General features: G+C 33.4%; 1 protein-coding gene across 6 annotated transcripts in view; it reads left to right on the top strand.

Moving 5' to 3' along the window:
* LOC124374788 (phenoloxidase-activating factor 2-like) overlaps positions 1-15,803 on the top strand; it is a 150,670-nt gene that overhangs the window by 114,833 nt on the left and 20,034 nt on the right. For all 6 annotated transcript variants that reach the window (XM_046832964.1, XM_046832941.1, XM_046832957.1 and 3 more), the window contains exons 2-6: positions 8,532-8,725; positions 9,215-9,473; positions 9,562-9,821; positions 11,909-12,072; positions 13,515-13,697. In XM_046832964.1, the coding sequence (XP_046688920.1) occupies positions 8,608-8,725; positions 9,215-9,473; positions 9,562-9,821; positions 11,909-12,072; positions 13,515-13,682 (969 nt within the window). In that variant the 5' untranslated portion in view covers positions 8,532-8,607 and the 3' untranslated portion in view covers positions 13,683-13,697. The remainder of the gene's footprint in view (positions 1-8,531; positions 8,726-9,214; positions 9,474-9,561; positions 9,822-11,908; positions 12,073-13,514; positions 13,698-15,803) is intronic.

Below are 15,803 nucleotides of genomic sequence, written 5' to 3'. Positions count from 1 at the left end.
ATTTAATTTCTTACATGTGCTTTATATTTTTTTCATAGAGCTTTGGGGACACTTCTTATAAAGAATCTTGAATGGTTTTGAAATAATTATGTAAGGCTACATTTGACCTAATAAAACCTGAATTAACTTATCCCCCTGCCACTCTCTGATGATGAACTAATTTTAATTTTAAATTGTTGAACTGTACAGTTATATGGAACAAGAAGCACCTGCAATTATTGAATTAGTTTTATAATTATTTTAAATGTATCCTCTAAGTAGTTGTCAGTATAGAATAGTTTGTTAGTCCAGTGACTCAAGTTGGTTTTACCCATCCCCAATTAATTAATATTTTCCTGGTTTAATTTTTGTATCCTTTAGCAATAATATTAATGTTCTAGTTACACTTTGAACTATTTATTTATTACTTTTGTACCACATTAAAGAAACAATCCGTAAGTGTTTGGTTTTCTTTTGAAAACTAAATCATATTTATACTAACTATAATATTTTTACTGTTTTAAACCCATTGGTGTTACATATTATTTAGTTAGCACAAAATTTAAACTGTGTATTTCAACTATACTAGGTCAGTAAATCTTATGAATATGAAAAATGTTACAGAGTACAGAGAAATGGGATAGTTTGGTTTTTGAACAGACACGTTAAAAGCAAGTCCGCAAGAAAATTAGAAATAACTGTTATACTATTAGTATGAATGTAAAGAGTTTTCCCTTTAGGCCGAAAACATAGTGGAGCGTCGAGTCAAGAGTCAAGCGGCGAGTCAAGGACCGCGTTTTTAGACCAAAGATGCAAGCGACGCTTCACAAATCGTATAGTGGGGCGTCGAGTTCCGACGTCAAGCGGCGTTGCAGTCACAAGAATGATTGTCGGACAGTGAAGACGAGTTTTTGTTTGAAAACAGTGCATTAAAAGTGTTACAAAACTATCAAGTACAACTAGAAACTACGCTGTACACCCGGTAAATAAGGAACGACATAGATTGGGTGAATGCCATCACTTATTTCCGCAACTGAAGAAATACCCTGATCGTTTTTTTCAATACACTCGAATGGATTATAGTACTTTTGAATATATTTTGAATCTCATAAGTCCCCATATGGCCTCGAAATACACAAATTTCATTCAACAGCCAATAGAACCTGCAGAGAAGTTAGTGATAACATTAAGGTAAGAAACCATGTTTAACTTGTGGTTATGATTGTTTGACTTTGACTTAGTTTCAAAAATGTTAAACCAAAGGAAGTAATTGATCATTTGAATTTAAATAACATTATTTATTATTACTTTAAACACATTACAAATAGCTTGTTATTTCACTTTGTGATGTAGGAAAATAGTTATGCTGTTAATATGGAGAATAACTATTAGCAGAATTCCAAGAATCCAAATCCAAGATAGAATTACTACCCTCATCTTGCTGTGGTAAGGGCGTAGATGTTTCAGAGTGATACACAGATCGGCTTGTAGATGATCGAGAATGTAGATTGGTGCTCTCAGATGATACAGAATGCTGATTTGTGTTAGTTGGATACGCGTATTTTATACTAAGTTTTGAACTTCATTTCTAAAACGTAATTTATCCACACCATTGATATGTTTTATGTGGGGGAGAAGGCTTTCAAAAAATTGCAAAATCTTCATCAGGTTTTTCGATGATTGTATGCCTACTTCCACGTTTTTCTTCTAGTATAGCCAATTTTTTTTTTCTTCAATTTGGACTAACTTAGTTAAACTGTCCTTTTTTATAGCACTTTTCTTGAAGGTGTTGGGATGTGTACTAAGTCATCATTCATGTCTCTACTCAGTTCTCATCTCAGTAGCCTCTGTATCGTTTGGAGGCTGATTAGATGCATAGGACTCCTCAATTTGACTATTTTCAAAATCAAAGTTTTCGTCGCTTGCCATAGGAACGCCTTCCGTAGTTGCTGAGTCCAAGCACTTGTTAGGTTTGATTTTCTCTTTTAAGTTACCTGAAGTAGGTCTCGTCTTGAACTGAGATCTCAAAAAAATCCAATAACAATAAAATAGGGCCAATTCGACTTGTAAATGGTGTCAGCACTGGATCCCGATCGCTCCTCTTGCATTTTTTCGAATTTCTTTTCTGTAGTAGTCTCTCAGGGACTTCCACTTCTGTTGTGCATCTTTCACTGAAATATAAAAAAATTTATTACATTGTGTATGCAGAATCTATGATTAGGTGTGCATGATTGATAATTTGAAATGATTGACTCTAATCCAACCACATGGTCCTGTTTTCTTCGTTCAGCCTATTACGCGAATCTCAGATCGTATACTTAGTTTATTTTAAAATTACAAAACATATTGGCGTTTAATACATTGTTGAATTTAACCTTTACAGAAATGACTTTACAGAAACTTCCATAGTTCGACTACCCAAAGACGAGTCGAGTAGATATACACGCAGTACACATATCCGAAATTTGGGGTTTTATACGGGTTGCTACCTTAATATATTATTACTCCGATGTAAAAACTAAAAATAGGGGTCCCAATCAGTCAACCTATTTGGCCTACCCTAAAAGAAAGGTAAAGCCCCCCTAAAATCACAAAATACGCCTACGGCCCCTATGTTGTACAAAAACTCCATAGTTCGACTACCAAAGGACGTGTATATATACACGTAGGATTACTTATCCAAAATTTTGGGTTTTATACGGGTTTACTATGTCCGTATAATAATTTTTTCCCCAAAAAACCGGAAGAGGGCTTCTTGAACCCATAATAGGGCCAAATCTGAAATTTTTTCGATTGAAATCCCATCAGCTGGTTCCTCCGATGTAAAACTCGAAAAATTGCGTCCTAATCGGTTAACCCATTCGGCCTGTAGACTGAACGAAAGGTCCGTTCGATGTACGTACGAAAGTACGTGACAACAATTGGGTTTTTTGATGGAATCCATCATAAAATGATCTGAAACGAAAAAATACAAAACATTTTCGTGAAATTCCTATGGTAAATTGACGCAACCCAAAAATCAGACGTTGCTTAGTATTCTGGTAAGCAGCACCGAATTATCTGCAATTGTACAAAAAAACAACAAATTAAATACCAAAATGTTTCTATAAAAAGGAATTTTTCTGTATATTACTATTTTTAAAATTAAACCTGTCGCTGTTAAATTATTAAGCCTAAAAATTTTTTCAATATCTATAGATTTTTCAATATTAATTTGGTTTGATTTTTCAGGTACCTAGCAACAGGAGCTTTCATTCAAAAGCATATCCTTTGCCTTTAGAGTTGGGGGCGTCAACAGTTAGCAAGATTGTAAAAGAAACAGCTTGTGTTTTGTGGAATGTTATTGCACAGCCTATACTATACACATGCCTACTCCAACAGAAGAAAATTCGTCCAGGCAAGCGCTGAGTTTAAGGAATTATGGAACTTCCCTAATTGTATAGGCTGTATAGATGGCAAAACATGTGCGTATAATGTGCCCACCCACACTCAGGTAACATTATTTTTTAACTACAAAAAGTACTATTCAATAGTTTTACTAGCAATCTGTGATGCCAAATACAGATTCCTTGTCATCGATGTCGGAGGATTTGGAAAGCAGAGTGATGGAGCTACATTCAATTCATCTGATTTTACCACTTGTTGAAGAGCAAACAAATCAATATCCGGCTAATAATTGTTTACCTGGAACTGATGTAAACATGCCTTTTGTTTTTCTAGCCGATGAGGCATTCCCCTTATCAGCGCATGTACTCACACCTTACAGCTCAGAAAATCTAAACATAGAAAAAATGCCTTTTTAATAAAAGACATTCCAGGGCTCGTAAAAGTATTGAATGCACGTCGGCATTCTCAACTCAAAATGGCGAATTACTGTCAAAATGTATTGAAACAAGTCATTACACTGCTGATTGTTTGGTTAAAGCGGTTTTGCATTCTACAAAACACCATAATTGACCAGAGAGGGCTTTGAGAGACATCTAACAGAAGTCGAAATTGATCAACCAAAGAACATTCAAATTCCAAGAAGACCACGGCAAAGAGGTCGTCAGTCGTCTGAGGCTTCTTCTTATTCGGGGAAACTTTTTACAATTTATTTTAAAGAAAATCCTATCCATTTTCATCCAAACTATTAGGTATAATTATGTCTTTAACATTACTACTTGTAGCAGTTTATTTTAAAAAACAGTAACTGCATAGTGCACTGAAATAACAAATGAAAAGAAATTAAAACTGTTACTGTTATAATTGTAACCGTAGGTTATGCTTAACCCTTTTACTGCCGGACACCTTTTTTTTAGTTTGTTGAAAAATGCCGGGGCTGAAAATTGACTAAAATGTAATGATTTTTTAAAAAAATCATGGATTCATTATTTTTTATCATAAATTGATAAACTTTATCTTGTTTTTTCCTTATAAGTTGTAATTTGCTACAAAAAATAATTTAAACATTTTCTGTCCTTAAAAAATATATATATTATGTCATGAAACAAAAATTTTAAATAAATAAAAATTATTTTTTTGAGTTTGCACTTTAACAACTATATTTAAATATTAAACCACCGCCATAATTATAATTTTTTATTGTATAGTAATTATATATAAACATTCCCAAAAAGTTTTTAGGAACATACCTTGAAAAATACTGAAGCTGTGATGAATTTTTGAAATTGGTGCAATATCCTCGAATTTCAAGATAACACGTTTATTGATACATAACTTTACACTATATCGCTTTATAATACATAAATCACTTTATAATACATAAATCACTGTCCATTGATATGAAAATATAATACATAATAGAAAATTAAAGTTAAAAAGACACTTTGATCAATATTTACAAAAATATATATACATTTTTAGGTTCATAGGCCTGCTGATTAGCACTTGTGTTTCCCCAAAACTTGTGGGATGAACACCTTTTTTTACAGTTTTTGCAGACAGTCCTGGTTCTCTTCCTCTTCCCCTCCAGTACTCATTTTATTAATCGTAAAAATATGTAGATTTACAAATATAAATGTCAAATAAAGTGTAAAACACGAAACAACAACAAGTGGAACTCACAACTAATGAGATCGACCATAACCTCATCAAACCAACACTCGAGTTATAACCAAAGAAGTTCAGTAACAAAAATGGCTTCCATAGATTATAAAACCTGTTTTCTGTGTGTTGTCCATATAGTAAATGAATAACACAGCTGAAATTTCGATGCATTTGGACAACATTGAAAACCAGTATAAAACAAATACGAGAGACGGCTTTTATAGCGCACGTTGGCATTTTCGCACAAACGGCCAGCGTGCGCAATCGCGCACGTCGGCAGTAAAAGGGTTAATAAAAAACAATTATTTTGATACGTACCTGAAACAGTTATTTTCCTGTCCCACCTCCTTCCACAGCTTGTCGAGGACATACCTATTATGGTGATTAGCCAGTTGCTGGTTCCAAATGGACTCACGAGATCGTACTGACAAAACAAAAGATTCTACGTCCATTTTTTTAGGTTAATGAACACGCGCTGTCAACTGTGAAATCCAGGAGTCAAACTGAAGCAGCGCTTCAAAAGAAATCGTTGGTGAATTCCCGAGCGGCGAGACAAGATTCATGTCTATGCATGAAGTGCTGCTGCTAGGCGCGTCACTATGTGCTGGTCAACCTAACTATACGGTGGATTTAATGAAGCGCTGCTTGACTCGCCGCTTGACTCTTGACTCGACGCTCCACTATGTTTCGGCCTAACTATTCGGTGGATTTAATGAAGCGCTGCTTGACTCTTGACTCGACGCTCCACTATGTTTTTCGGCCTTATGCAGTGTTTTAATCACTCCAAATTATAATAAAGTTACAGTTTAAAACATATAAAATCTCAGAAAATAACATACATTTCAAAACATTAAAATAATATACCATTGGAGAAAATTATTATGTACAGCAAATAACTGTGTAGGCTACACTATTGAAAAATATAGGAAGTGAATAAGTTCAAAAATAAAAATGTTATATTTATATATTAGAAGCACTGAAGACTTTAACAATTGTTGGATAAAATGATGCATTATACAACAAATATTATTTTATAGACATTGACTTTTCCTATTTGGATTTAATAACCCTGCAAAGTATTTTATTATGTATTACTCTAATCTAATTCATATTTTTACACAGTGAATAATAATAAGTAAATTTTGTATAGAAATTAAAGATTAAAAACTGGCTGCATGGAAAGTAATGAATGATAATGCACTGGATTAGAATGCACAGGCACAGTCATATCACAAGAAAACCTAACGAAATTCTATAATTATGTTGCATCTATACTACACTAATATGTGGAAGTAGTAATAACACTATAAGAGAACTATTTAAACAACATTGAAAATACACAAAAATTCACAGTTATTGAAATATGTTTAGTAGACAAAATGAGGTATACTGGATGGAGAATATGGAAAGTTACTGTTATTAAAAATAAAAACAAATAAAATATTCAAACAGCATTCCTGTAGTTTATCCAATTAGCATCAGTTCCTATTTTCCCATGTGTTATTTGACTAGGTACAAACCATACAATGACTAATTTCTCAAGGAAGAATTTTGTTGCTGTACTGCCTTAAAAATGGAGAGGTAAAATAAAACATTATTTTCACTAAAACATATTATCCCAGTAAAAAAATTACAGTTCCCAAAGTTTAATGTGCGATTTTAGTATTGTAGTAGTCCAGTTTTATTTTAATGTAGCAGACCAGCAATGACCTTTTTGAAAGAATTTAATTGCAAAGCTAGGAGTGCATCATATCCAGATGCCAAATATGTTTTGTTATGGTAAAATTAATATATAATAAAGTTGTCTTATGAAGTGAATACATAAGACACTAAGCTGATAACTTTATCTTCTGATTGGAATGCTTATGCGTTTGGAGCAATATTAGAGTGAAACGTTGATTTGTAAAAAGGCTTGCACCAAGAGAAATACTCAGTCTAGTATAACTGTGTAACCCAGTTGAGCTATTGACAATGTAATATGTAAGGCTACCATAAAACTTACCAGAATGTGAGTTTAGTATAGTTTTTAGGAATATTTAACACTAACAGTTACAGAAACACTGTGAGCATATTCTTTTTCAATGGTATTTAAAACATTCCTGAGATAAGTAATAGTCACTGATCAGTTGATTCCAATCTCTTGATCCATTTTAGTTTTGGGTTTAAAGATGGGGGCCTGTAGAGTGAAACAGTTTTTTATAAATACCTCTGAAATTATTCAAAACTCTCTCCAATATTTCGTAAAATTTTAGTCAATAGTTCCTACAATTTCAGTAACAACTGAACTATTTTAGACCAGTGTGAAGAAATCCCAAGTCTAAAGGGAGGCTAAAGTCGAATAGATTTTAATATAATAGTATAGAAGTATAGATGGTTTGGACACAATTCTAAACTAGAACTTAATCTGAGATAGACTGTGTTACTGACATGAGTAATGTTAAGAAAAGTAAGCCGGCTATAGGATCTATGAGTTTTAACTCATAAGATCAATATTAAACATCAAACACTTTTACGCCATAATTTTTGGTCATTGAGTTATAATTGATGTCTCATTTTAAAAATAACAGTTTGTAATTAAAAGTAACAGTTTGAAATTTAACATTGTTCTTTGAGGTTAAAATAAATATGGCCACTAATATAGTTTCCTCAAGCAACAAAATACAAAGTGCAGTTTTAATGTCTTTTAAAACATAAGTCCCTTCCTTTTTGATGCGCTTATACTCATTGCTGAGTCAAAGACAGACTGTGACAGATTAATGATTATGGTTCAATAAACCGATTTAAATTTGTGTTTAAAATACTATTATATTCTTTACATTCAACTTTGGGATACTTAGGTTTTAAAATTTTAAAGAATGAGAATAAAGCATACAAATCAAGAAATAAGCAGAAAAACATGTTTCTAAACCCTTTAAAATGACTAAAATAATTTGTTTGAAATTTACTACCATGAAATTTAAAATGTATATCTTGTTATAAGAAACTTGTTAGCTCATTACAAATAAACCTTTACTGTAGGATTGCTGTCATTAAACTTTTGAGGGTCTTTAAGCGCACTATTAGTGTTGGCTCTTATAAGCAATACATTGCAGAGGTGCCACTCTAAATTGCAGTTTTTTGTACATTAAAGAAATAGACTATCAAATGGTCATATTCACTGTAGGGTATGATGACATCCCCATACACCTTATAAGGAATATCCTATATGTTATTCTTCCAATAGTCACTTTAATTTTAACACATATTTTCAAGTGGTATTTCCCCATCCCAATGGAAGTCTGCTTTGTTTGTCCTCTTAAGATTTCAGCACCAGCATCATGTTCAAATTATAGGCCAATAAATATTCTTCCTGCATTATCTAAAGGTCTACAGAGAATTGTGCACTGCTAACTCACTGTATATTTCTATCTTACAACAAAAAATTCAGTGACTACCAATCTGGTTTTCATACTAACCACACTATGGAAACCCCTTAATTAATTGATTAACTAAACTGTCCGCAGATGAAATTGTTTTGTGTTGCCTTTTTGTGGATGGTTACCCTGCTTAACTCAAGAATGGGAGAAGGTGCTAGGCATCATGTTGTACCTCGAGCTGAGAAACAGACTGATACCTCTGAGAAGCCTTCAGTCTACCCAGCATGCACCTGCGTCCTCCATGATCTGTGCGAGAGAGAAGTACACGCCACAGATACCATGTACTATATATATTCATTTGTTTTATCTAAACAAATTAATTAATATTACAGATTTGATTGAACGGACTAATGAACTTAGTTTTATTAAAATCAAGCAAGTTTTCTATTGCTTAGAGCAAATAAGATATTATGATCATAATTATCTGTATTATCTCTCTTTAATTCATATTTAAACGTATTTATTAATCAAAGTAAAGCTCTTTAAACAAATTGTCTATGGTAGATTAAGCAACAAATTTGATATTTTTCACGAAGTAAATTAATTCAATTTTTATACTGTTTATTTTGTAACAAGTAATATGTAACGCTTCATTTGCAAGGATTTACAGTAATTAAATTTGCTTACAATACAATGTTACAATTGTTAAATTTGCACTATATGTAATTTATCAGGTGAATCCACACTCTGCTATCATCATGTTAATTTACTTATATGCAATGAAATTATATCATGTGTTCAATTTAGAACGGTTTCCGGTAACTGCGCAGATGATGAGGTCTGTTGCCGCTCAGAAGACATCAAACGTTCCCCTAAACAGCCACAGTGTGGTCATCGCCCGATGGAGAATCTGATATCGCCCAGAGCTCAATCCTCCGATCACCAAGCTCTGTACGGAGAATTCCCTTGGATGGTGGCAGTAATGGGGCAGCAATACATTGATGGTGTCTACCAGACTGGTGCATACTACTGTGGTGGCTCACTCATCCACCCCAATGTAGTTCTTACTGCAGCTCACTGTGTCAAGGGGTGAGTGGATAAACAATTGTTTTCAGTGTTCCTACTGTCATTCAGACTTTTTTAAATGGAGAATTATAACTATGGTTTTTATTTTCAGTAAGAAAACTCTCACGATCCGAGCAGGTGAATGGTCAATCAGGAATCTGGAGCTGTATCCAGTACAGAACGTGAATGTCAAACATGTGATAATCCATGAGGAGTACTTAGCTGAAACATTCCAAAACGACATCGCTTTGCTATTCCTTGAATCTCCAGTAGACATGATGCCCAATGTTGCTACAGTCTGTCTACCGCCACAGGGGATAATCTTTGACAACCAGACATGCATGGCCAGTGGATGGGGAAAAGATGTTGCAGGTGAGTAACATTTTATATTAAAATTCAGTTTTACATTGTTCTTGAAACCAGTCATTTGAGTTTAGTCGTAATGACATTCTCTATAGTTATTTATAGAGGGAAAGCATTTTAAAATCTATTGGAATTTTGGCATTAAAAATTTGTCTTGCTGTAGTAGACGTTTTAACATCTTGCAAAAACCGTTTACGGTTTTAAGTTTTTTTTTGAACTACTTAAAACATATTCAAAATCTACATCATAGTAATTGTGGTTATTCTGAGTTTACTTTTAAACCCGTGACGCAAAATGACGTGTTGAAAGCTATGTGCCGTACTTGCAAAAATGCTGTTGGATACAATGGCATCCCAATATGCATTATAAACAATATCTTATTTGTCATAAAGTATTGTTAGGTAAACTTAGGGGTTTCTAGTCATTTATGTTAAATTGGCTGAAGTTTTCTTTCAGGGAGATGGCATGTATAGTTGATGACATGACTCAGACTGACATACTTGACACATACTTGACACATACATGACTTGATACTGACATAGTGGGATGCCAGAAGGATAAATTCTTGGTCCTTTATTATTCTTGCTGTATGTGAACAACATTCACACTGTACTTAAAACACAACTCATACAACATGTATGGTGGTAACCTGCAAATATATTCACACTTTAAAATTGACTCCATTACTTAATGTATCAGCAGAATCAATGGTGATATTAAAAACATTGTTAGGTTGTCCGAAAGTCATGGCTAAACCATACAAAAACTAAACCAATCATTATTTGTCACTTTCATTAACAAAACTCAATAAACTTCAATACTATTAAAAAGTTAAGTGTAAATAGCAACACTTTAGCATATTACGACAAGGTGAAAGATCTTGGTTTAACTAAAAACTTGACTTTATCGTGGATGGTGTTGGGGAGATTTGTAAATGGTTTTCACATCTATTTACTCACTCACACATTTACAAAGCTTTTTTACCGAAGCATATCAAGCTGCTCTTGACTAAATCACTTGGACTTCCTCATTTAAATTACTGTAACACCGTGACCAATGATATGACTGTAGTGCTTAGTGAGAAGCTGCAAAGAACTCAAAACTATTCTATACCTTATGTTTACGATATGCGACGGGAGCAACACATCACACCATGCTATAATCAGTCAAACATTCTAAAATTAAAAGAGCAAAGATGTATTAAAATTCTGAAACTAGTTCATTCAATACTGCAATGTGGTTTTCCAAGATATTTTTCTGAATATTTTAAATCTTGTCTCATTTATGTGTAAGAACTGGATTGTTTGATGTTATTCTATGTAATGGCTTGTAGGTTGGAGTGCTCTTCCCAAAACAATTACTTTAATCAATAACTGTTCCTGGTTTGTGATGACACTGAAAGACATGTATCTTAAACTAACCAGCTAATCTTCGGTTATCCAGCCGAGGTAGGTCTGGTCTGAGATGCTGTGGGCATGATACTGGCAGAGAGATTAAAGTTAGGATTTATTAGGAATAATTAGTTATAACTACTTTACTTTTATGTAAAAATTAAAAGTATCATTTTATTTAATATATTTTTAAGGTTTACAGAATCTTTAGTTTATTAATCTGTTAATTTTTCATGTATGTGTTAAAATATTATATTAATTTGTCCATGTTATTTAAATCTAATTATTTGTTTGATTTTTATTCACAAGTTAATATTTCATGTAATTTGTCAATTTCTTGCTGTCGCAGGTTAAGTGTAAGAAAGTGCAATGTGGAAAAGAATGTTTATTTTATTTCATACAAAATCTTTGTTGTTGTTGTTGTTGTATTAATTGTTATTAATTATGTTATGCCAATGCAATATCATTTATGGTTCGGAATCAGATGGAATATCTACAATAATTATGGTTGGATAGGACTTCTTCATTCATCAGAAGCACTTCTATAATCTACAATGTGACCAATTATCATTCTAATCAAACTAAAATAGATAATTGTAATCAGCACAAAAGGTTGGACCTGAAATGCAGGTTCAAATTGTAGTAGTAAAAATATGTCAAAAATAGTTTTAGTTCGTTATTTTAACTTAACTTTATTCATTTTAGGTGTATTCGACCAATATCCAGATATCATGAAGAAGGTAACAATATCAGTGGTTTCTCATAGCCTCTGTGAAGAGAGGTTACAGTCCACAAAGATGGGGGAAAATTTCCAGTTGCATGATAGCTCCATGTGTGCTCTTGGTCTAAATGGCAGAGATTTGTGCCAGGTCAGTTTATTGCTACTAAAGCAACTGGACATTAATGGTATGTTACAAACTTGGTTAATTTTATTAAAATGAGTAAGTAAGTAATAATCTTGCAAACAACCCAATGTTAAAAGAATTACCTGTGTTGGTCTTAAATCACCCTATGCTTAGATTTGAAATTGGAAAACACAACAATGGCACACATAACAAACTTTTTCTTGATTCTTCGATTCTCTAAAAATATTTTATCAGTCTTATAATTGTTTTGTATTTATAGCTTTGATATATGTAAGGGCAATACTATACGGACCGAAAAAAAGCAACCAATAGTCAGTTTTTTTTTTATTCTCTTAGGACAAGAAGCTTATAAATTGCACTTAGTCCTATAAGAACCTTTGCGCTGCTTCTGGAGTGATAGGATATTCAGGATGGGTAAGGTTAGGGAGTAGGGGCCACCTCATATCGAGATCCATGAGGAAGAATTAGGGCACTACATCTCAAAGTCATCCCGGAAGAAGGGGAGGCCAGCTCTGAACCAGCCTCTCTAGTCAAAGTAGGCAGGGGGTGGCACACCCTTGTTGAGGTTAACAAGAACCTGTGAGGTAAGGGAACAAACCCCACCAAGTCCAACAGTCATCTTCCACAGTAGACTAGACCTATCGAATTGCCCATGAACCTCAGAATCAAAACATTTGCGGTTAGTGAGGTGCCGCTACTGGACATCCATAAGGTTGCCCAGATTGAAGTGGCACATCGGTTTTTGCCATGCCCAGTGGTGGGTTCAACTGGTAGGTATAAACCAGCCAGAAGTGATCCCAGCTGGGTACTACGTTACCTCACAATGGGCACCAAACAAACAGAAATTTCCACTGAAATATACATTTTAACAAGTGGAGAGGTGGAATTTACACCAAGCAACGCATAATTTCGACTACCTAAATCTCTGCGTATTTGATTATACAAGCCAAATTTTAGCAGAAAGTTGGTGAGCAATAGCAGTCCTCACTATTTTAGATTGAATCATAAGTGAAAACATAACAGGTAGAAGGTTATTGCTTTTTTTTCTGGTGTGTATAAGTTAGTTTACTCATAACATATTAAGCTCGATAGAGAGAAGTTTATCGAGGAAGTGGAGTAACGTCTACCTCTGTACAATGTCATTTGTAAAAAATATAGTAATAAAAATATAAGGTAAAATGTTGAGTTCAAGTTATGAAGATCAAAACTTTACAACATTTTGTAGACAACTCAGCACATGCAATGCACAGTCGTAGTCAGTGTCTTTCTCGTTCATTTTGATCCTGACTGAAAAAATATGCACATATGGTCACATAAAATTTGGACAGGCAGAATCGAATTTTTTGGTTGCGGTTTTTCAATTCATATAGTACTGCCCTAACCACTCATTTTTAAATTTGGATTTTTGCTGGTAACCTTCTGTAAACTAATTGTGTTGTCTGCAGGGTGACGGTGGTAGCCCGCTAGTGTGTCCCTCTGCAGAAGGCTCCAGCTATGTTCAGGCAGGCATTGTGTCCTGGGGGCTGGACTGCAAGGGGGAGAACCCAGGTGTCTATGTTAATGTTGCTCACTTTCAAAATTGGATTAACCAAAAGCTTGCCTCGTCTAATTGAGTACTAGATTTAATGGTAAGCAAATAACAAAGCATATACATTTTAGAATTCTTTTTGGTATTTTAGTGAATAGTTTCTTGAGCGTTTGAAACATAAAATACCATAAGCACTTTTAAAGAACACAAATCATTATAACTAAATTTAGCATTTACACGTAACATTTGAAAATGTCCAGATTACTTTTTTGTTTTTATTAAACAATTTTCATTATATTTTCTTTATTGAATGCTTAACAATACAGCAAAACCAGCATCTCAATAAACATTCTCATTCAAAAGTTGTAAGAGACTAAATTTTATATTTGGATGAATATCAAATTCAAACCATAATTCATACCAAATAGATAGTATAGTATTATTAAAATGTGACATATATAATATACCTCTATACTAAATTTTAGTTTTTATCCCTTTAAATGTTTTACTTTTACAACAAAATAACTCTTTTTTTACAACTCACACAAACATTGTTGTAATTTGAGAGACATCAGCTGAGATTTTTGTTGCCCCGGCTTGTGCAAGCACACTTTTAAAGTGGTCTTGCTGACTTATGTATTAATGTAAAAATATTTGGTAATTTGTTTATAACTATACTAGTATTTGTTTATATTTAGTTTTCCCCTCATTTGTCATAACCTAATGCAAAGTTAGGCATCTATAGCTTTATTAGTTCTTGAGAGATTTTTTTAATAAAAAATACAAAATGGCGGCTAGAGGCTATATGACACATTTCTCAACCTATATTTACAGGACATGTTTTCTTTAAAATCATGAATACTATCGGCCACAGCTAAGTTTGTGACACCCTTATAGTCTTTTGTACATGCACACACACACACACACACACACACACACACACACACACCCACACCAGATGTGCACTGGTTATAATAAAACTAATACAGACATTATAGTGTACAGGGAAGTCTGGTGGAAGAATGTAATGACCTAGAATATGACGTCATATGACGTTTAGCCTCTGTATTGTTGTACTATCGTAAATGCATTGCTATTACTGATTGCCTTTAGTTAGATTAGTCTGTAAAGTGGTTCCATCTATCAGCAACATACTTAACTTCCATGTTTGTGCTCGCATTCACTTGTAATCAGGTTTTATCACCAGATCGCAATAGCCATCTGGTGGAAGCCACTGACTGAAGGTTGCGTTGTGCGAGCATCGCTTTGCTGTCAGAATATGCCGCCACATTATACTAGCCATTCCTTGTATACTGCATACTGTGCTATATTTATCTTGTGAGAGTGACTTATATTTGTTGAGCAACCATCTAGTTTGTTACTGTTGTCCAAATAGCAGTCAATATTGATCGAGTCTGTCGTAGTTAGGAAATAAGAAATTTTATTTTGAAAAAGTACTGAAATATTAACTTGTAGAACATGTAGTCCTTTTTTATTAAGCTTTAGAATATAAATAGAAAAATTTTAAGAGAATTTAAGGTTTTTTATTTTTACTCCTTTTGGTAATTTTTTTGGATTTCATCCATTACTCATTTTAGCTTATCGAAAGAACACGTCATATGACGTCCATACTCCTTAAGGGTTAATGAGCAATGGCTAAAAAATAGTCAAATAAGAATTCAAACAAGATTCTTGTTTGCAATGACTTCTTTGATGCATCTGCTTTTTGCTGGGAAAATGCAATTAGAGGAGGATCATGTATTTTAGTGAAGTCAAATATTAGTTTTAAACAGAGAAATAATTTAGTTCCTATAATAAAAAATTAGTTTTTGAAGGAACTTATATTGAGCACAAATGTTTGTATAGTTATAATTTCAATATATATAACTTACTAACTATGATATTGCAGAATGAAGTAAAAGGCTAACACAGTTACATTCTAGGGAATTTTAATATTGATGCCATGAAGCATTGTAAACAACCTAGACTGAGGGAAATACTTTACAATTCATTAAATATGTACAGTTTTCACATTAGAAAACCCCAATAACAACACCAACTGGCATATCATCACATTCTGCCACCAGTATAAACAATGTACTTTTTATTTAAGATTCAATGTTGAGCTGGGTATATCAGACCACAGAGCACATTTTGCTTAATTATTTCCAAAATTTAACTCTGAGAAATAGTGAAGCACTAATAA

The sequence above is a fragment of the Homalodisca vitripennis genome, chromosome 1 (genome assembly GCF_021130785.1).
Source record: "Homalodisca vitripennis isolate AUS2020 chromosome 1, UT_GWSS_2.1, whole genome shotgun sequence".
NCBI classification, from domain to species: domain Eukaryota; kingdom Metazoa; phylum Arthropoda; class Insecta; order Hemiptera; family Cicadellidae; genus Homalodisca; species Homalodisca vitripennis.
Note: the sequence above shows the minus strand (reverse complement) of the source record. Positions and strands in the feature narration are given on the sequence as shown.